The sequence below is a fragment of the Talpa occidentalis genome, unplaced genomic scaffold (genome assembly GCF_014898055.3).
Source record: "Talpa occidentalis isolate TD23 unplaced genomic scaffold, MPIMG_talOcc4v2.1 talOcc4.11, whole genome shotgun sequence".
Taxonomy (NCBI): domain Eukaryota; kingdom Metazoa; phylum Chordata; class Mammalia; order Eulipotyphla; family Talpidae; genus Talpa; species Talpa occidentalis.
In genome coordinates this window covers 61,505,569-61,526,830 of record NW_023601104.1, presented here as the reverse complement: position 1 = coordinate 61,526,830, position 21,262 = coordinate 61,505,569, and the positions used below count along the sequence as shown (strand labels likewise).

Here is a 21,262-nt window from a genome sequence, read left to right as displayed (position 1 = left end):
CCTACTGTTCTGTGAAAGATTAAAAGAAAATTAACAATCTTGAATTTTCAAATTTTATGAAAGGAAACTGTTAAACTAACTTTGCTACTTTTAAATCTTTATTGCAGGAAACTCTCCCTTTCAGTCCTGTCAGGACAATGAAGCATCTATTTCCAGTGTTTTTACAGGAAAAAGAGAGACCAGTTGGCTTTTGCTAGTCTCCAAAGCCACTCTAGTGGCCATAATTTCTTTCCTTATAATTTGAAGTTGAATCAGAAAGACACAATATTTTATTTGCCACAGCCATTGTTTACTGGAATGGGATTTTAAAGGGCAAACATAAAATAGATCATACTGATAAAAAAAGAGACTATTTCCATAAAAAACAAAAAAAACATTTTCTAGAAAAGTGACCTGCCCTTTAGAGCTCGGTCCTGTCCCCACTCACATATATTGCCCTTACAGTGACAGATGTGGAGAAGTCTGATGAAAATCTCCCAAGCTGGAAAGATTTTTAAAGGTCAAGGGGGTTCTTAATTTCCTTGCAGTCTTTCTGCAAGAAAGATATACAGCAACAAAGTATTCATTGTGATTTCCCCCAAGGAAAATAATTTTGTTAGAATTCTTACCTTACCTTGAACTCTAATAGGGTTAGATGAAACACTAGTAAGAGTCCCCTAAAAAAATAACTGACCCATGGGAGGAAGAGGCAGAAAGGTGATTGCAATAATCTCACATTAAAGTTTGAGTCACACACCAAAGTTGTGAGTAGAAAGCTGCTCAAAGTAGGTATATCAGCTTCGAATCAGCCTGTATTGCACAAACCTGTCTGTCCTGAGACCTGTAGTCAGCCTGCTGCATGTAGCCATGCAGCTCCCATTACCCAGCTCACATCACCCTAGTTACCATTGCTAAATGCTTAGAATTCCCTGGAAACAGTTTTCAGTTAATTGTTAAATGCAAATAATTGTCATGTCCTGCATTTGCTCACTGGTTCTTCATGTCCTGTGTGTCCCAAGTTGAGAGGAAGGTATTTCTTAGAATTGTGTTGCTAACAAAGCTCCTGAGCTGACCTCTGCTTTTCTACTGGCTAGAATACAGATTCCATTGAGTAATTCCCCTAAGGAGATGCCAGTCCAGGCTGCCACTCTGCCCATATTGGCACACTGTGCCTCACTCCACAGACCCGCGTTTGCTTTGTCTCAGCTCTGTTTCATCCAGGATGTTCAGCTCCAACAGCCCTCTTAGATGTAAATGAAAATTCTTCTCCCATATTGCCCCCTCCATTTTCATGGGGCTCAGCATGTTAGTTCATTCAGGAACCACTGGCTGCATGGAAATCTAGATTGACAGAACAATTTACTGATTTGTTGAAGAAAGCAAGGTAGGGAGGAAGTTTATCACCAACCACCCCACAGCTTATGTGAACTTAGTGGGGGTGTTAAGGGACAGTTCTCTGTTTCCTCACTGCTCAGACCAACTTGTGGTCATTAACTGATTCCTTATCAAAGCAGGAAGAGACTCACAATAAAGAACAGCAAGTTAAGAGTTCTGTTCTCCTTGTTATCCCAGTTACATTAAAATCAGCCACCATTATGTGGCAGGGAAAAGATAGACCAACATTTCATGGCACTCAAGGTGATCTGCTAACTGGTCCCTCAAGTGTGAGTGCAACCTCCGATTGCATTGGAGTGTGGGAGGGTGGTTGATGGGAATCCAGCGCCTCTTCTCTTGTGAGCATTTCAAGCTTCTTGAAATGCAGCTTCAAGATTCTGCTGTATCTCTCAGCAGAAAATATGTTGTCAACTCTACTTTAAGCCTGATTTGTAAGAAGAAAACTGTTTCTGCCTCATCGTCCTCCACTTTCATGGCACACATTCAGGTTTGTTTTACAACAATCTTGAGTGCCGAAATGAGGCAAATAGACTTTCCAGTTCTTTCCTGTTACAGGAAGCAGTGTCTACACTGACCAATATTTTAAAACCCCAAAACCACTTTTGCCTAAGTGCAGCATAAAGTGTTTTGTAAGTCAGGATATTTTGATCCTTTGTGATCCTTTGATATTCTCATTTATCAGTTATTAACACAAACTAATATCTTTAACTTAACTAGCTTCTCCTCAGCTGATACAATTCAGTCCTTTCCTTACTACATTTTATTCTTTTTTTTCCCTCTCTCTTTCTAACTGGAATGGTAGAAGTTTGGTTTAAAATAATGAATGGTACCTCTCAAACACAAATAATGTGGTAAACTAATGTTATCTCAATTTTTTAAAAATCTGAAATTATAGTTACTGACTTTGTATCAGTAGGTAGCTCTGTAGTTCCAGGATATGCCATCTATAATTACTCCTAGGAACTTAATAAAAATGCAGAATTTCAGACCCCTCCCCAGATAGATGGAGAACATGCATTTTAATAAGATGTGACTTGCTGGTTAGCTCCATCTTGCTCCAGCATTCTTCAGGCTTTCTTCCTGCATCTGACATATCCATCTACCCCCTGCAGCTTTCTAGCTCCCAGATCTGCTACCTAAAGATATTCTTTCCATGAATCCCCCTTTCATTCATCATTATCATGACTTTCTGGCTTTCTTGATATAAAGTCATGAGCAATGTTTGAATAAATGAATGTGCATTTGCTTGACTGGCTGTTGAAATTAATTTTTTGTCTAATATCTTGAAGATAGTATCTGTGTCTGTTTCTCTCCACAATCTACCTGGGGTGGGCACTGAACTCAAGTTAGGTGATCATGAGGCACCAAGCGTTGTGTCATAATTCATTAGCACTATCTCCTTAAACAAAACCTGAGTCTTCTAAGAAGGGAGAATGAGGAATCACATAGGGGAAGAACCATATTCATTCTAACCTCATTAACAAGAGTACTGTGTATTAAGGAAACTTACTCATCCCTTCTTGTTAGACACAATTCCTTTTTTAAATATATACATAATATTTTTAATATTTTACTAATAATATCTTTAAAAATATGTCCCCCAATGTGGGTGTTTTGTTTTTGTTTTTATTTTGTTTTTTGGTTTTTTGCTCTTGTTTTGGTATTTTTGGTTGCCTATATGTTGCAAAACAAAAGTCATTTGATGTCCAGGATACCCTAAATACAAATTATGACTTGAAAATTTTTATAAGAAATATTTTTTATAAATTAACAAAAATACATGGGAAAATGTAGAAGTTGCCAATAAAATAAATTCCTCTTCATATATGTTATTTTCGGGATGATCTATAATTAATAGTCTATTATCACATGAAAATTACATAAAGACTATATTAATGAAAGATGACAAAAGGTGATAATATTCTGTACCTATAATGAAATAAACTTTATTTAGGGAGATTTCTATGAGTGGCACTTCTTAATTAATTTAGTGTGTTTTAAGCACAAGAGTTTTGCCTAAAACCATTATGGAGGACGCATTGGGTCTATATGCAACTATCAATAATATCCCTGATACTGAAAAGAGGAGGGCCTCTTTTTGGCTCAAGTTGGATTCACAAATATTAAAATACACACTCTAGAACACAAAGATCTAAGGTCAAATCTTGGTGACACTATTTACTTAATCTGTTCGTGACCTTGATCAAGTTATAATTTCCTCGTATCTTAAAAAAGAAGGAAATCATAGTTTCTTCCTCGGGGCTGCACAATAAGTAAATGTAATAATACATATAAAACAGCCACACTGGCAGGTATTGTTGATTTAGGCTGTAAGACAACAGAGGTGAATTGAGATTGACAGAACTATTACTCTTTCCTGCCAAAACAGTATTCTTGAGTTGATTTAGTTTAAAGTATTTCTATTTTAATATGGTTGAAAGGCTAGCTTCACATGTGAAATATAAATCTAAGCCAGATCCTTTTTTCAGGTAGAAGAGGCAGATGATTGGCTCAGACATGGAAACCCCTGGGAGAAGGCCCGCCCCGAGTTTATGCTGCCTGTGCACTTCTATGGAAGAGTGGAGCACACTGAGGCTGGGGCCAAGTGGATCGACACCCAGGTATTCAGAGTGTCCTCACTTGAGCATTCACTACCATACAGCACAATGAATGTGTGGCACAGAGTATAATGTGTATACAGTATCGAGCATAATGTGTTGTGTATTGAATAACAGAGCATATTCTTATAAATAAATGCATACAAGAACTGGGGTACAGGCCAGAATTGCGGATGATGAGAGGATTTACCAGAGACAGGGTGGGGAACAGAACAGGCAGACTGACTGAAATACACTGCTGAGGGGAGCAGAAGGCGAGACAGGAGAGGTCTGCTGTGCCATGTGGGAAAATGTAGTGCTGCAGAGGCTGCGGACAGCTTCACAGTGCTGTGCTTTAGCCTCTTATACCACCAGGGAGGCCTTATAAATAAATCTTAATGCAACCCATTTGTTTTGGAGATCAGAGAGCTGAGGCCAAGAGAAAAGTGATTTTTCCCAAGGTCAAGTGACATAATCAGAGTCATTTTGCAATCAGCTTTATCAGAGATTAATCAGTTCTGTAATCCCAGCATGCTTACCTTTCCAGTTTTCTATAAAGTTGTTGATACCCAGATTAAATACAGTTAAAAGTCATTCCTACCCCACCACTTTATATACACTTACTTATAACTTCTTCAGAGATAAATATTTTAAAATTGATTTATTCAAAAGATTATTTGTAAAGCCAAGAAAATATGCAAATTATTGTACTCTTATTTCATGCCAAATCACTCTAGAGAAATAATGCTGGTGTTGATTCAGGTTTATTTACTTCATGGGGATGTGTTTATCCTGACACTAATTTGAATATTACCTTATCAATGAGCAATTCACTTTTCACCATCCCCAGTGGCAATTTGTGCTTTGTTGTCTTCACAGTTTTGGACAACATCCTCTACTAACTATTAGATTGCACTGCTCAAGCATTGGAGGCCCAACTTGAGATATTTGTTCAGTAAACATGGTCTCAGGCTAGAAAAGATATATTGTTGGCCATTTTTTTTAATTTAAAAAAATGGTAAAGATCAAGTAAATGATATTCTTATATTAAAATTAGAAGCAAAATTCAAAATTGTAATGCTAAATTCAGTTGGTTTGTAAATTATTCTCAAGGGATAAATGCTTCATTCTATCTTTGAAGAACCAAGATCCCCATGTTATACTTGATTTTTTAAATTGATGGTTTATTTCGCTAATCTACATAGAGCTAGTCACACAAGTCAGAAAAATAAGACATTTTTACAAGTTTTCCTATGCATATGTGAATTTATTCAGCATATAAAGTAAAATATCAGAAACTAAAAAAGGTAACTGTGGTAGAATGGTAAGGAGAGAGCTGCAGATAAATTAATCATTAGTATGCCCAAAGAATTCACACAAGTATTTAGTATTAAACTAGCAAGTATTCGGTTTTGGTGTCTGAAACTTCATCAGTGGCTTCTGATCTCTTTACATTCTTTTCACACTATGGTCTCCTGTTGAGCTACATTATATTTACAAAGTACCTCTCGACATTTTCGTAATATATCCAGAAATTCAATTAGAGAGAGTGTGTGTTTCTGTGCCCACCAAGACTAGGTTATGGTAGAGATGCAATGTCAGGTGAGCTATCCAAGCTGTGTAGAACTTTCTAGAACAAAGCCATCACCTGAATCAACCCTAGATGGATAGCCAGTGAGGTCAAGAGCAAGAGGTGAGACACAGTGTATGCATTCTGTGGGCACCACCCAGTAAAGCCAGCCCCTTCCTCTGACAACTCAAGTTCTCTGGGAGCAGATACCAGAGAGAATTGGAAATGCCAGTAACACTTTGGAGAAATTCCTATGAAAGATAAAAGGGAGGGGGAAATGGAGGAGGTAGGAAGTTGGGCTGCAGTGCAGATGTGACACGTGTGAAGAAAGAAGGGAAAAGGGAGACTCAGGATGAACCTCTGATGGCAGTGCAGGGCTGAGCCAGCAGCCAGGCTGGTGGGGCTCAAGATAAAGATGGCACATGAGGGAGCCCTGGCTCTCCTGCTCCCACCACGGTGGCGCATCCTGGAGAAAGTACACAGGCACGTGAGCTCCGAGGGGGCGGCTTCTAAAGGGACAATCACGTCATGTACTTCTTCTGAGCTGCCTCAGGTTTGCTTCAGGGGTCAGAAAGATGGATCATTTTTGAAGGTCCAATCCCACTCTGCCAATGACTTTTCCTGGTTAATCATTACTTGCTTTTAAAATATGCAGATAAAAATGACTGGATATACGTGATTGACTGATAGAGGCTATAATGCTTCGTCCATTCATAATTTTGCAGACCAAATTAAAGAGATTTGTGTTTAGGTTTCAAATATGCCACTGACTATGACCTTGGCAAGTCACTTCTCTCTCATTCCCCCCTCATATCCAAAATGATTGGGTTGCACTAAATGATCTCTTGCACCCCCAGTTCAATTAATCCATCATTGACTCTGATGAGGCAGGGAATAGAAGTGAGTCATTCCTTACATAAATTTTAAGTTCACATGAAACACAGTTCATATTTCTGTTGTTCTGTATTTCAATGATAGTCATAAGAATGAGGTAGACTTTCCAAAGCTCACTTCTCACACTTCTCAAAGCTGATTTATCAGATCACTAAAATAAGTCTTTTTTCATGCAACTTGGAAAAATCAAGCACAATATTTTAAATATATGCAAATTCTGACTTCATATATTTCCTGTTGTGCTGATTTTTACCATATTTGAAATTAGATCATTGAATAAGCTCCATAAAGCACATACTGATTACTCTTTTTAATGGGTACAGATTCACATTTGTCACTTTGCACATCATACTTGATTATTCTTAAAACATGACAATCTGAAACAGGAAGGTCTACAGTGGAATTAGGGCAGGGTACACAAAAGGAAGTCAACATGGAAATGTTGTAGAGGACCATCACTCTGGATGGTTCCAGCTGTCCAGATTACTCCAGCAGAGTGAGGACTCACACAGTGCCAAATAGCCCCTTCACTTCTGGGACCCCATATTTGGGGGAGGCCTCACACAAATTGAGTTAGTGATGGAAACAGGAACAGAATTCCAGCTCTGTCCCCTAGCTCTGTTCAGCTATGCCATCATATAGGGCCAACAATGAGCAGCTGCTTCGTTGACTCCCACAGGTGGTCCTGGCTCTGCCATATGACACCCCGGTGCCTGGGTATATGAATAACACCGTGAACACCATGCGCCTTTGGTCTGCTCGGGCACCCAATGACTTCAACCTCAGAGACTGTGAGTACAGCGTGGGGCTCAGGTCTCTTTGTGTGCGTGTTTATTCTTCTTGGTCCCTAGCTAGAAACAAATTGAGCTTGAAAGAAAAGCCTTGAGTTTCTGATGTGAACTCTTCAATGATCTCAACTTTTCAGTGACTAAAGCAGCAATTTTTTTTAGAGTAACCATGGAGGACATTTATTTATTTATTTGTTGGCGGACAGAAGAGGCAGATTTATTGAAATACACTGTTAAGCAAAGCAGTGGGCGAGACAGGAGAGGTCTGCTGCAGCTGGAGGACATTTTTAAAGCAGTCCAGCACTTGTAGATTCCCATGTGAGTCCTAACACAGTGGTTTGCTGAAACCCATTGGGGTTTTTTAGGGATTTTATGGATCCCACATGGCATGCAGAAAATTTCATCAGAAAGATCAAGGGTCTTCCTGTAATGGTGGCTGGCTTGTCTATTTATTCCTTTTTCTAACATTCCTCTCAGTTAACGTTGGAGACTACATTCAGGCTGTGCTGGACCGAAACCTGGCTGAGAACATCTCCCGGGTCCTCTATCCCAATGATAATGTGAGTGCTCAAGCTTGCTTTCTCAGTGAAAACAGGAGCTTATTTCAGAAGCAGCTATTCAGTAGCCCTGTAAAGCACATATTTAATATTGGTGTTTTTCTTCCTTGGGGAATCATCTCCAGCTCTTCGTGATTAGTCTAGATTTCCCCACCCAACCAACTTTGTACATTTCCTGAGATCAGAGTTGGTGTCTTGCCCTTGACTAATGACCCCATCACTAATTGGGAGGTTCTGTTCCTGCATTTCAAAACAAAATTTGAATATAAAAGATGGGGTGAATCACTGGTAAAGCACTCCTTTCTTTCCAAACAGAATTTCATTCCAGAGTCAGATCCTGCTTTTTTCCTGCCTGGCCTCTTCCCTTGACTGACAGGGCTGTCCCAGCCTCTCTGACCAAGAGAGCCTTGGGGCAGCCCCAGGAACAAACACTTGTTTCCTATGGGACAATTCATTTCATTCAACTGTTTCTTGTAAATGATTATTCCTAATTTTATGCTAAAATAATTTAATTAAGAACACTTGGAACTGCTCCAGACTATTCCAGAGGAGAGAGGACTCACATAGATCGCTGCTATTGGATTCTGAGTTTAAATATACTCAACTCTAACTTCTCCATGGGTACAATAATTTCCTGGAATTGGTGATAAGTTTTGGTTTTTTTTTTAAATAATAGCCTCAGAAGCAACCAAGTTAGTGTGCTGTATGCTACTTTACAAAGTTAACACCAAACAAGGATCCTGGAAGCTAGTACATAAATGATCCTAAGACTAGATGTTCGGTTGGTGTTAAACCCTGGTCTCTAAGAAGAATTAAGTGGATTTGCTGCAGCATTTTGAGGAACTTAGTGGTATATGTTATTTTTCCTTTGGGAGAAGCATTTGACTTCAGTACATTTCCTAGAAATATGCAAAGAGTTTTTTACTTCATGGTCAATTAAGGTAAGAATCCTGCCAAGTTTGGGGCCACACTGCCTAGTCAAACCCAGATCTGTAGGATTGTTTAACTCAAGGTATTGAAATTCATCTTCCTATATTCAGTAAGAACTAAATCTAGCTTAGAAATAATCATTTACAACAGTTGACAGTGTATATAAGTTAGCATGGAATACAAATTGACTACATTTTGGGGTAAAAGGTAGCTCTCAGGGTCACACTTTTTTTTTAGGGTCACACTTATTTTTAAGCACAAGTTGAGAAATCATTTTTGTATAGTAGTTGCAGGACTGCAGAGATGCCTCAATATCCTCAACTTGGCCATAGCCCTAGGCCAGACATCAGACTCTCCTCCAAGAACCATGCCCCTGCCCTCACACTGTAACTAATCTAATCTCTTTCAATCTTTCTATCTGTTTTTCATTTTGGCTGTCATGTTTTAGTTTCCAAGTAATTTCTTTTTCTAGATATTTTTTTAAAGCAACTTAATTCTTATTTCTTGAATATGACATCTTTAGTCTATCTGAGGATATTGATGGTATTCTTGTAATATTCTTTTCTCTAATCTCCATTTCCTCTATGTTGGCTTTGGTGTATTACTTTGACCTCTGTCTTTCTTTTACAAGGCTTTCTTAGATGCCTGATGAGTGCTTAACTGCCCACTAAAATTTAGAAGATAATTACCCACAAGCTTTGGGGAGTTCTGTACACTGGGGTGGGGCTTGTCTATTTGGACTTCACTGTACTGTGATCTAGTGGGATGATCCCTGATAGAGATGCTCATGTCAGTATCTTTAGGTCCTCCCTCTTGGGTCAAATTCCCTAGAGAAAACTCTTGTAGCTTTTTCCTGGTGGAATTAACATTGGCTATTTTGAAATTTGATTCAGAGAAGGCAACTAAGAATATCAGTATCCAGTACATAAAATCCCACTTATTTCTGCACTCCCGTGTTCAGTATGGGATGGTATGCCTGCCTTCACTGTGCCCAGTACCCTCCAGTCCAGAGACCCCTGTTTTACTGTCTCCATTGAATATACCTCCAGCTTTTGTCTGAATTGGCAAAGGAAATTGCTCAGCTGGGGGAACTGGAGATGAGGTGTGAGGTCAGTTGCTCCTTAGATTTTCAACTAACCTTTTACCCCACCTTCACCCCTACTTCCAAAGGCATGCAGTCCTGCCAGCTCCTGAGCCTTTGTGAGCTTTGATGTATAAATTGAGATGCTTTTAGCTTTTCACTACCAAGTCAGAACCCAGCTTTTCTGAGTCTTCTAACTCAATTACCATTTCCCATCTGTTTTTCAAAGTTATTCCTTTGTTTTCTCTCCCAGCAGCCTGTGTGCCTTTGTAAAATCCCTCTACTAACACATTAATTAATTAATGGAGTTTCAGGAAAGAGCAAAGTTTGTTTGGCATTGTCTGCCATCTTCCACCAGATGTCTGGTGGACTTCAGCCTTAAAGTCTCCTAGGCAGGAGACAGAAGTCCCACTTCTGCCATGCTTGGCATTGTGAACCTCTCTCACCTGGTCTCTCTTGTTTGAAGTTTTTTGAAGGGAAGGAGCTAAGACTGAAGCAGGAGTACTTTGTGGTGGCTGCTACCTTGCAAGATGTCATCCGACGTTTCAAAGCCGCCAAGTTTGGCCCCAGTGACAGTGATGGGACTGCATTTGATGCCTTTCCAGATCAGGCAAGTACTCAGTCTATGAACACTGGTGGGGACAATTGGGGAGATCAGACCCCCTATCATATGTACCCTTCTGCCTTGGTACTAGGATTGCTGAGTGGGTATGGTGTGCTTAGAGCCTTTCACAGAAGCCAGCATTTTGTTTTGTGCTTGGCCCAGCCCTGTCTGAGGGCAGGACGGAAACAGCTGCCTTCTTCATGCTGGTGTCTTCTCCCCACACAGGTTGCCATCCAGCTGAATGACACTCACCCTGCAATGGCCATCCCTGAGCTGATGAGGATATTTGTGGATATTGAAAAACTGCCCTGGTCCAAGGTCTGGATAGTTTGGCTTCTTTTTCCTTTAATTAACTAGAATATCTGTGGCTGAGAGATATCGCCTAAAGTTCCTTTTATAGTTTTTTAAAACAAGTTATTGTTGCTAATTTCCAACAGTCAAGGAAAACTTTGACATTTCAGTGAGCCAGAACCAATGAGTTTCAGAATAAAGCCAATGGTTTCATTCCCAGGCATTGGCTCTTACTCTTTCTCTTTACAAGGAGGAAGTCTAAGAAATAAACACCCATTCTTAATGGGACCCAGCTCACTGACTATACTAAAGCTGATATTGTGTTTACCATTTTTGTTTCTAAAGAGTTTTCAAATTGAATTGTCTAACCTCAGAATACAACTAATTGAAAAGTGTCCCCAGTGCTTTGAAAGTCAGTATTTTAAGCATACGTTGTACCTTCTAAGAACATTCAAGTTTTATTCCTCAAATTTTGTTCATTAATAAAGAATATTAGAGTAGGGCCTCCCCGGTGGCGCAGCGGTTGAGCGCTGGGTTGCAAAGCTGCCTGCGGCCTCTGCGGCGCCAGTTCAATCCCCGGCTGCTCCCCGGCCACCAGAAGAGGGTCCCGCATGGCGCGCAGACCTCTCCTGCCGCCCGCTGCTCCCCTCAGCAGTGTACTTCGGTCCTTCTGCCTGCTCTGCTCCCCGCTCTGGCTCTGGTGAATTCTCTCACCCTCCCGCGCTTCTGACTATACCCAGTGCATGTATAAACAAAACAAACAAACAAATAAAATAAATAAATAAATAAAATAAATAAAACATGCCTCTAAAAAAAAAAAAAAGAATATTAGAGTAGTAGAAAGGATTTGTCAGCATGCTGTCTTAAATTTTATCAAACAGCTTTATGAAGAGCTGCTTTTTATTTTCCAAATATATATTCCCACTCTGGACCATTCAGGAACCAAGTGGAATCAAGTGTGTCTGCCTATACACACAGATAGAATTGCGCTGTTGCAGACAGGGAAGAGGGGAGGTTTCGCTCTGTGTGATGGGGGCACAGCCTTTCTTCCAAAGGAAAGCAGCTAACCCCTCCCTTTCCCTCAGGCCTGGGAGATCACCCGGAAGACCTTTGCCTACACCAACCACACTGTGCTCCCAGAAGCCCTGGAGCGCTGGCCAGTTGAGCTGGTGGAAAAATTACTTCCACGACATTTGCAGATCATTTATGAGATAAATCAGAAGCATTTAGATGTAAGTCATTCTGAGGGATTCATATGCCTTTTGAGAATAAGATCCTGAGATATTAAGGGTGGCTATCGTGTGTCCTTTCTCCAAACTTGAGGACCAACCATGGATACATCGAAAGTATTCAAGTCTCTGTTAAAGACATCTTTTTGAAAACACTAAAATGGAGGCATGGTGTCTCCCCAGGGCAAGCCCTCCCCTCTCTGTGGAGGGGCTCCATCAGAGAATTGGCTTGGGAAGGACGTTATCCCAACCTCGCTTTAAACCTGAGTGACTAGCAGGATCTTTCTCTCCCCGGGGCTAGAGAATTGCAGCCTTGTTTCCTAAAGACATGGACCGCCTGAGAAGGATGTCTCTGATAGAAGAGGAAGGTGGCAAGAGGATCAACATGGCCCATCTCTGCATTGTGGGCTCCCACGCTGTGAATGGAGTGGCGAGAATCCACTCTGACATTGTGAAGACCCAAGTGTGAGTTGCTGTTCCTGTGGTGGGGGGTCTGACATGGCTCCATTAGTGAAGCAATGCTAGAAAATGCAGAGTTGCATTTGGGGGTAAGGAAAGGCTCTGTCAAAATGTTTAAAGGTATTTTCTTTTATACAATGAACCTTTTCTCATAAGAGATAAAGCCTTCTCTGAACCATCTAATTCTAGACTTGGGCACCCAAAAAAAACCCTATTCTGCTATAAAGTCTGGCATATATGTCAGTGCCAGGAAGTCATATGGAGATGATTAGATTTGGAATTTTTCTTATAATTATTTTGAATTGCAAATGGATTTCTATTTTCAATGGCAGCCTCTCTTTCTACCTTTATTTAATCTTTAAGCTTACACTTGGCTTCTTGAATGTAACTCTGAACTTTATCCAGCATACAGGAACCTGTCTTTTCAGCCAAATTCAGTGATGGGTCTCTTCTGTCTCCAGATTCAAAGATTTCAGTGAGCTAGAACCAGACAAGTTTCAGAATAAAACCAATGGGATCACTCCGAGGCGCTGGCTCTTACTCTGCAACCCAGGGCTGGCAGAGTTAATAGCAGAGGTGAGTGGGAAATACTGAGAGGGAGACCTGGAATTTGAGAGGCTTCTGAGGGCACTTGGTCTTGCAAATGAATCTGCAGCAGGGCTGGCTTCATTAGTGTGATGTGCAGCTGCCCCACAGAGCTCCTTGGCTTGTTTTACTCCTCCGCTGTAGCCATATTGAATTCCTGATATTTGAACAAAAGACCTTGCATATTATATAGCTGGTCCTGGCTAACGATTTATGTGACACACAAGTGGAAGATGCTACCGTTGTTTTGTAAAAGAGGATAACATATATCATGTAAATAACTAGCAGAACCTGGGTTCTTTGTCCCTCCCTTTTAGGTGGATTTCCTGTTTTTAACAATACTAATGAATCACATTTAAAATACTGGAGAAGTGTTCTTTCCACAGAGCTTTTTAGTCTCTCATGTGAGTGAAACCAATCTGTGCCCAGGTGGTAGGGGTGCTCTCCTGCAGAGGGGAGAGCAAGCATCCCTGCACAGACTGACAGGAACTGCTTATTTGCATTTGATTGCCTTCCATGAATTAAAGTCACCTCTTCTTTAAACTGAAAGAAAATTGGAGAAGACTATGTGAAAGACTTGAGCCAGCTGACGAAGCTACACAGCTTCCTGGGTGATGACATCTTCCTGCGGGAAATTTCCAATGTGAAACAGGTGAGGCTTCTTTCCCTGGCACTTGCTTTGAGGGTTTATGCTTCTGTTTTTGAAAACAGAACCCCCTGTCTTCTAAGACAAAAGGGCTCTGGCACTATGCACTGTCTCAACAGGAGAACAAGCTGAAGTTTTCTCAGTTCCTGGAGAAGGAGTACAAAGTGAAGATCAACCCCTCCTCCATGTTTGACGTGCACGTGAAGAGGATACATGAGTACAAGCGGCAGCTCTTGAACTGCCTGCACGTGATCACCATGTATAACCGTGAGTGGCCCCTGTTGCAGCCATTGGCCCCTGGGGGTAGAAGCATCGCTGTCCATTAGGGCCTGCCACCCCGCTGACCACCATCCCCCACCTCCCGTTCCATTCACTTCTTTTTCAGGCATTAAGAAAGACCCTAAGAAGTTATTTGTGCCCAGAACAGTTATAATTGGTGGCAAAGTAAGTTGATTTTCTATTTGGTGGGAAATGTGGGGGACCTAGTCTCTTTCCATTTGTCCTCATCATCATGGCTACATTTGGACAGTGTCTTGGCCATTCTTCCCCAAGGCTGCCCCAGGATATCACATGGCCAAAATGATCATAAAGCTGATCACCTCGGTGGCAGATGTGGTGAACAATGACCCCATGGTTGGAAGCAAGTTGAAGGTCATCTTCTTGGAGAACTACAGAGTGTCTCTTGCTGAAAAAGGTAGTGTCTTCACCAGAAGCCTTGCAGGACCAGGGAAAATTCGAGGGAGCGGTTACTCAGTATGGAAAAATGGGGTGGCTGATCTCAGGGAGTCTGTAACTTAAGATACAAGATGTCACTCTTGGGCAGAATAAAGGCCTAAACTTTTACATGAGCTTTTAAGGTCACTCAAATGACAAAAAGATCACCAACCCACATCAGTATCACAGGCTTATATTTGCGAGTACAGTTTCCTCCCAGTTAATAAGAACTGGTGCCACAGGAGGTGGCCATGAGGTTTTGGTAAAATGCAGACTGTGCTTTGCAAAAGAAAGGAAAGATATTCCTTTCTCAGTCCCAGTTTTGCAACAGAACAGCAATTCCCCAGCCTCCAGCTATTTCTCTGGGCATGTCATGGAAAGAACTGTCATTTATTCATGTAGCCCCAGGGTTATGAGGACAGACATCAGGCTACCAAAGCATGAGGCTTAGATGTGCTTCAGATGGACCCTTGGGATCAAACACGGAGTCCCCACTGGGGGACAACCATACTGGCAAGAAGCCACCATCCTTTTCTCTATGCTGGCATCTTATTGGCATCACACGCTCACAAAGCACCATCCACATACAAATTCCAACTGCATATTCATTTGTTTCCAAGATACCTTCTCTCCTTTTTTTGAGTGTTTTTGGATCCTCTAATGTTACTGTTTAAAAATTATCTACATAAAGAGAAAGAGTCTGGTTTCTGTGGATGCAAATGAAGGCATAGTTAATCCACTAATAAGCTCTCAAAGTAAATCACAGAATTGATCCTGACCTTTGTAATAAAAATAAAAGTTGGGGGAGGGGGTGATGCAAGGTTCAAGCAGCACTAATTTGTGTGTAAATCAAGCCAGAGGCTTGGTATCTAGCCCCAGGCACACCTAAATTGAATGTTGCTTATTTCTCTGCAATAAAAGTAGAAGGAAGTGTGAGGTGGATTGAATACACACCATCCAATTTCCATAGATTGCAAAAATGAGGTCGGTAGAAAGTAAAATGCAAGGATTAAGAAAGAGAAATTTCAGTGTATTTTATTAAGTTATAAAGTAGAAGAAATGAAAATAAAACCATGACAAATCTTGAAAGGAAGAAAAGCATGAAGAGAAATGCAGTGTCAACTTTTATTATTGTTTTAAAGATTTGTTTTTATTTATTTATGCATACAAGAGCTAGGGTCTTGGCCAGAGGTGCAGGGGGTGAGAGGATTCACCAGAGACAGAGTGTGGAGCAAAACAGGCAAATCTACTTAATTACACTGTTGAGGGGAGCAGCAGGCGAGACAGGAGAGGTCTGCTGTGCCATGTGGGTCAGCTCCCTGGTTGGGGATCGAACTCATGCTGCAGTGGCTGTCAATAGCTTGATAGTGCTGAGACTTTAACCCCTGCAGCACCAGGGAGGCCCTAGTGTCATATTTCATAGCAGAAAGTCAATAGATGTGTGGCCATAACCACCAAGACAGAACATTAAAAATGGACAAAGCAGTTGCCTAAGTCAAGAAAAGTGAGATCTGTCATTCTACACCATTTGAATGTTTCTTGCACTTTAATGATCAAAACCAGCTAACCAGATAAATATGATACAAACTTATCTAGAGAGACAGAATCACTCTTTAACACGCCTTGCTTCCAGTCATTCCAGCCACAGACCTGTCGGAGCAGATTTCTACTGCAGGCACCGAAGCCTCAGGGACAGGCAATATGAAGTTCATGCTGAATGGCGCGCTGACCATTGGGACAATGGATGGAGCCAATGTGGAAATGGCAGAAGAAGCAGGAGAAGAGAACCTGTTCATCTTTGGCATGAGAGTAGATGATGTAGCTGCTCTGGACAAGAAAGGGTAAGGGAGCCACTCCTTCTGATGGGTAGGGTGTAAGCTTAAAATGCTTCCTATGCCCAGGTATCCCACTGAGACTGGGCCATGGGAAATGTCCCAGAACATCCCCCATGAATCAGGGGAGCAGCCTGGGCACAGGAAGAGGGATATCCTTCATTGCAGAGCTGACCTTCGTGAGTTATTCATTTCTTCATCTTTTTAATTTGGTCAAAAGATGAGCCAGCTTCTAGTTGAAGTTCTTTCCTATAATTTAAACCATGTAGTGTTCCTTTATGATCACAAAGAGATGAATTAAACTGTGGTAGAGGGTAAGTGAGGCTGCACAGTGGTACCAAGGAATACTTGTTTCATTTACTAAATATCTACTCTGGTTTATTAACTTGAATTCAAATAAAGAAAGAAAGAGCACTGCCTCCCCAAAAAAGACCACAACTACGAAGACCACAAAGTTTACAGGGTGTCATACATACTTGCTGAAACTTGGAAGTAAATTTTCACCCAATAGCAATGCATTTGGAAAATCTATGGGTCCTAAACTTCTATTTAGAGCCATAAAGTCTGCATTGAGATGAATCTTACTGTATTCTTCCAGATTAGACTACTGCTCAGTGACTGTAGTTTTTATTATCTGTTGTTCTTATTATCTTCAGTTGTAAGGAATTAATCAAATTTGGGGGAAGGGAGAACGTCAGGATCCAGTCAAATATTTATACCCATGTTGAACTCTGCAATGATTTCTATGTGTTAATATTTCTGAGTGCATTTTTCTACAACTAAAGTAATGTCTAGTGTGTTGGTTAATCATAAACATTAACAGAACCTTTTTCTTCTTATCCACAACCCCTCACCACAGGTATAAGGCAAAAGAATATTATGAGGCACTTCCAGAGCTAAAGTTGGCAGTTGATCAAATTGACAATGGCTTCTTTTCTCCAAAGCAGCCTGGCCTCTTCAAAGACTTAGTCAACATGCTATTTTATCATGACAGGTAAGTTCCCACAAGAAGCCAGTGCTATTTAGGCTGTGAAAAGGGAACAAAAACACCTTAAACCAACTCAAAGCCTACCACATAGAAGTGCACAGATCTGTGATCTGATAAGCCAACCTAAATTTGGAAAGAAAAATTGAATATTCTCTATTAGAAATGTTAGGCAGATTTAAGAATAAGTCTCATGAGCTAGGTATCTTTCTCTCCCACTGGTGCGCCCATCTTTCAAATGCAGTCATATGAGGGCATGCTTGCATGTGGGAAGAGGCATAGAATGGTTGAGGGCTGATGAAAGTTCTTGGGAATAGAGATGGTAAGCCTGCCATACCTGACATTAAGCAAAAAAGAATTTTAAATGGAATCTTAGCATGCATCTATTAGTGAAGTTATTTGTTGTTCTTTCCTTCCAATCACAAAAATACAGGTTTAAAGTCTTTGCAGACTATGAAGCTTATGTCAAGTGTCAAGATAAAGTCAGCCAGCTATATATGGTGAGTATATTGCCAATACCCATAAAGGAAGCCAGTCCTATTACTACTTAAAATTTTTCTTTTTATTAAATCTAAATTATAGGGCCCCACTAACTAAAAAAAGAAGTGAAGCAATTTTCCAGGATATTCAGATCAAAACTTGACTTTTCTCCAAGTTCAGGTTGACATTTCAATAACAGTTGTCAATGTTTTAACATCAAAGGAAAAATATCACAAATAATTCAGTATTCATTGAGCACCCACCATATAGTAGGCATAGTCTGAAAGCTAAAGCTATGTCAACTTAAATATTCATTTTATTCCCTCATTTATTTGACAGAGAAGTCCTTGGGCAGGGACTATGTGGGTCACAGAAGTAAAATAAGGGTTCCTCCCTCCCCTGAAGGTGTCTGTTTGTGCCAGGGTCTTAACCAGAAACGCACATCAGAATAACCAAAGAAACTTTTTCAGGATACAGATGTCAATATTCAGACCCAATAATGAGTGTCATCATTCTCAGTTTTTGAAAAATCAGCTGCGATGATTCTAAGACTGAGCCTCAGTTTGTTGGGATAAGGACTAACCCCCTAGTCTTTGAAAATTGGAAAATAAATATCTCTCCTAGACTACCCATGGAGTGGGACTATAGGAATAAAATATAAAAATATAGAAATGGGGGGTTTCATATTTGAATTTTAAAGCAAAGGAGGAAAGAAACAAAAAAGACCCCCCTCCACACACACCACATACACAACCTAGAGCCATGTAAATATTGTCAAATAGCCCAGCCCTCTAGGACCACTTAAGAAATATATGGAGGGGCCTCCCTGGTGGCGAGGGGTTAAAGTCAGCATTATCAAGCTATTGCCAGTTACTGCGGCACAAGTTCTATTCCCTGGCCGCTGGCTAGGGAGGTAACCCACATGGTGCAGCAGACCTCTTCTGTCTCGCCCGCTGCTCCCCTCAGCAGTGTATTTCAGTCAATCTGCCTGTTCTGTTCCTCACTCTGTCTCTGGTGAATCCTCTCACCCTTCGTACCTCTGGCCTGTACCCCAGTTCTTGTATGCATAAATAAATAAATCTTTTTTAAAAAGAAATATATGGAAAGGTTGTTCATCTTTGATAAGAAAGACTGAGTAAATTGCATCACCACAGCACAGTTACAGAAGGCTGGCTCTGCACCCAGATTCCAAGGTGTGTTTCTTGAGGGTCTGTGCCCTTGAGGCCTTCCGAGCACCCTTGCCCTTGCCGACATGGTCTGCCTTTTTTGCCCTCCAACTACAAAGTCATTATATAACAGAAGAGTGAGGTTCCATAAAATCTCCACTTCCTGCCCTTTGGATATGTCAGTAAATTCTTCCAGTGGAAACACGCTTCACTAACATTTCTTGCTCTATCTTTCCCAAAGCATGTGACTGGGTAGTCCCCACAGACATCCTGGATGTTACATTAGGGTTTTAAAAATAGGACTATTCAGGACCCGTGCTGCTTTACAACCTTTATGGTTTGGTGGGATAATGTCCAGTCCCCCAAAAATGTCTAAGCCAGAGTAAGTTCAAGTAGCTCGTCAGAACAAAGAAGGACTGACTGGCTCGCCAACTGCTTCCAAACACTGGAAAGAGCAGTGCTTTATGGCCTCCCAGAACTCAGGCAAGGAAAGATGACTGCCTCTGGCTCTTTCCTCTTGATCTCAACCCACGCTTCTATGCTTGCATATAGAAAAGCTACAGAGAGAAAGAAATACAAATAAAAACAGAGCAGGAAAGGAAAATATTAAAAAGGACAAATGTCAGTTTTGCACAATAGGTCTCCTCTATTAAAATGATGGCCCAGATCCAGAGCTGCCCAAAAACAGGCCCAGCATTTGGCTGTCTTCCTTTCTTATTAGTACAAATTGCAGTTTTTACTCTTAACAATAATTGTATTATTGGTACACAAAGAAAAAATATGGAAGATGAATTTGTATTCACTCCAGTAACTCCTTCAACAGATATTTAATGAGTTTTATCATATTTGAGATATAAGGCTGGGGGTAGGGTAGACCTGAGTCCCTGCCCCAAGGGAAGAAAAATAATGATTGCATTGTTAAGGCTTAGAAAATATGTCCCACATAGCTGGGAAGTCTATTCATTATCCATTTAAATAGAGAAAGTGAAGAGAGGAAATTTTTATACTCTTCTTATTTTAGTAAGTTTCCAAAGTCTAAATATTGTCAGACTCTGTTCAACAGTACCTTAAGAAATTACGATAGTTTTGGATTTTCTTTTAAATGCTTATAATGCATTGCTAGTGGTTTTGAATAATATACCTGGTCATTTTCTATAAACTTCTAAGGTCTAAAATAGGTAAATTCTTATATATATTTACATAAAAACTGTACTATTTGGATAGTATATTCTCATAACAGATGAAGCCTTTATTGATCCTGTTTTGAAACTCCAATGGAGTACTTGGGAATTCAGTATAAACCTACAGGGGCTTCTTACCTTCAGGAGGAACAAGAGAAGTAGGTCACTACTCTCCCTTTGGACTGATTACCTCTGTGATAGCTAATGTTTTAAATAATGTTTCCAAACTTGATTGTGAGCTATAGCTTAACTCCCTTAACATGGCATCTAGCAGACAATGCATGTTAATTAGTTCCTTCCCCCGGAACTTTAAAGAAGTATCTTCATTCAGAACAAAGTATGGGAAAGATGGTTCACATACTAAAACATGATAACCACAGCAAAAATTAATAATTAAGGAATTTACACCATGGTTTCTCTTAAATGAAAAAATACTTTTTTTTTTTTTTCTTAAGAGAAAACACTCTAAAAAGGAGCCTCTCACCTGTGAAACAAATGTTTTCACTGTAATTTTCTCCTGTTATTTTCCCTGTGAAATATGCTTGGACATGCTTGGCCTGATATTTGTCATAAAGCCTGCTGGACACTCAGCCCTTAGGCCATATGTCTCTGTGTTTACAGAATCCAAAGGCCTGGAACACAATGGTACTCAAAAATATAGCTGCCTCAGGTAAATTCTCCAGTGACCGGACAATCAAGGAATACGCCAAGGACATCTGGAACATGGAACCTTCAGACCTAAAGATTTCCCTATCCAATGAATCTAGCAATGGGGTGAACAAAGTAAATGGAAAGTAAGTTGTAAAATGGCTCTAGAAAAAAAAAATAGCTTCTTACTGAACTTGAACATTTGTATGACATTCTAGCTTTTGTTTTGTTAGCTAATAACCTTATAGTTAAGCATCTCTGGGAATTGGGAGGGAAAATATATGACTGTATTAGGGCTAAAAATAAAGTGCCAATTTCCAAACATTACATCAGTGCCAAAATTTACTATTTTATAGCAGATTGAGTAGCATGCTAGGACTTTCTCCAAGGCTATTCAGAAATCTAGCAAACTGCTTGGAACATTTTAATGTCATTTAAGTGAACTAAACTAGAATGTAAACTGTTAATGACATGGAGCACTTTCTTGTGTTGTTGTCTAAGTCCAAACCATAGACCAGCCTATTCACAAATATCCCCAGGATGCTTGGTAACTACACATTTTGGATTCCAAATTTTACCAAATTCTGCTTCTCCACAGTGAGATTTCCACACAGTCCACAAAGTAGACTATGATAAGTTAAATGAAAACAT

The 21,262-nt window shown here is 40.4% G+C and overlaps 1 protein-coding gene across 1 annotated transcript in view; it reads left to right on the top strand.

Moving 5' to 3' along the window:
• PYGL (glycogen phosphorylase L) overlaps positions 1-20,932 on the top strand; it is a 39,896-nt gene extending 18,964 nt beyond the window's left edge. Inside the window, exons 5-20 of the mRNA XM_037503315.2 lie at positions 3,864-3,995; positions 7,115-7,226; positions 7,701-7,783; positions 10,258-10,401; positions 10,621-10,713; positions 11,772-11,918; positions 12,217-12,380; positions 12,836-12,950; positions 13,510-13,611; positions 13,725-13,872; positions 13,991-14,049; positions 14,158-14,299; positions 15,953-16,160; positions 17,011-17,145; positions 17,570-17,636; positions 20,585-20,932. Coding sequence (XP_037359212.1) covers positions 3,864-3,995; positions 7,115-7,226; positions 7,701-7,783; positions 10,258-10,401; positions 10,621-10,713; positions 11,772-11,918; positions 12,217-12,380; positions 12,836-12,950; positions 13,510-13,611; positions 13,725-13,872; positions 13,991-14,049; positions 14,158-14,299; positions 15,953-16,160; positions 17,011-17,145; positions 17,570-17,636; positions 20,585-20,761 — 2,028 coding nt within the window. The 3' untranslated portion in view covers positions 20,762-20,932. The remainder of the gene's footprint in view (positions 1-3,863; positions 3,996-7,114; positions 7,227-7,700; positions 7,784-10,257; positions 10,402-10,620; positions 10,714-11,771; positions 11,919-12,216; positions 12,381-12,835; positions 12,951-13,509; positions 13,612-13,724; positions 13,873-13,990; positions 14,050-14,157; positions 14,300-15,952; positions 16,161-17,010; positions 17,146-17,569; positions 17,637-20,584) is intronic.
• The last annotated feature ends 330 nt before the right edge of the window (positions 20,933-21,262 follow it).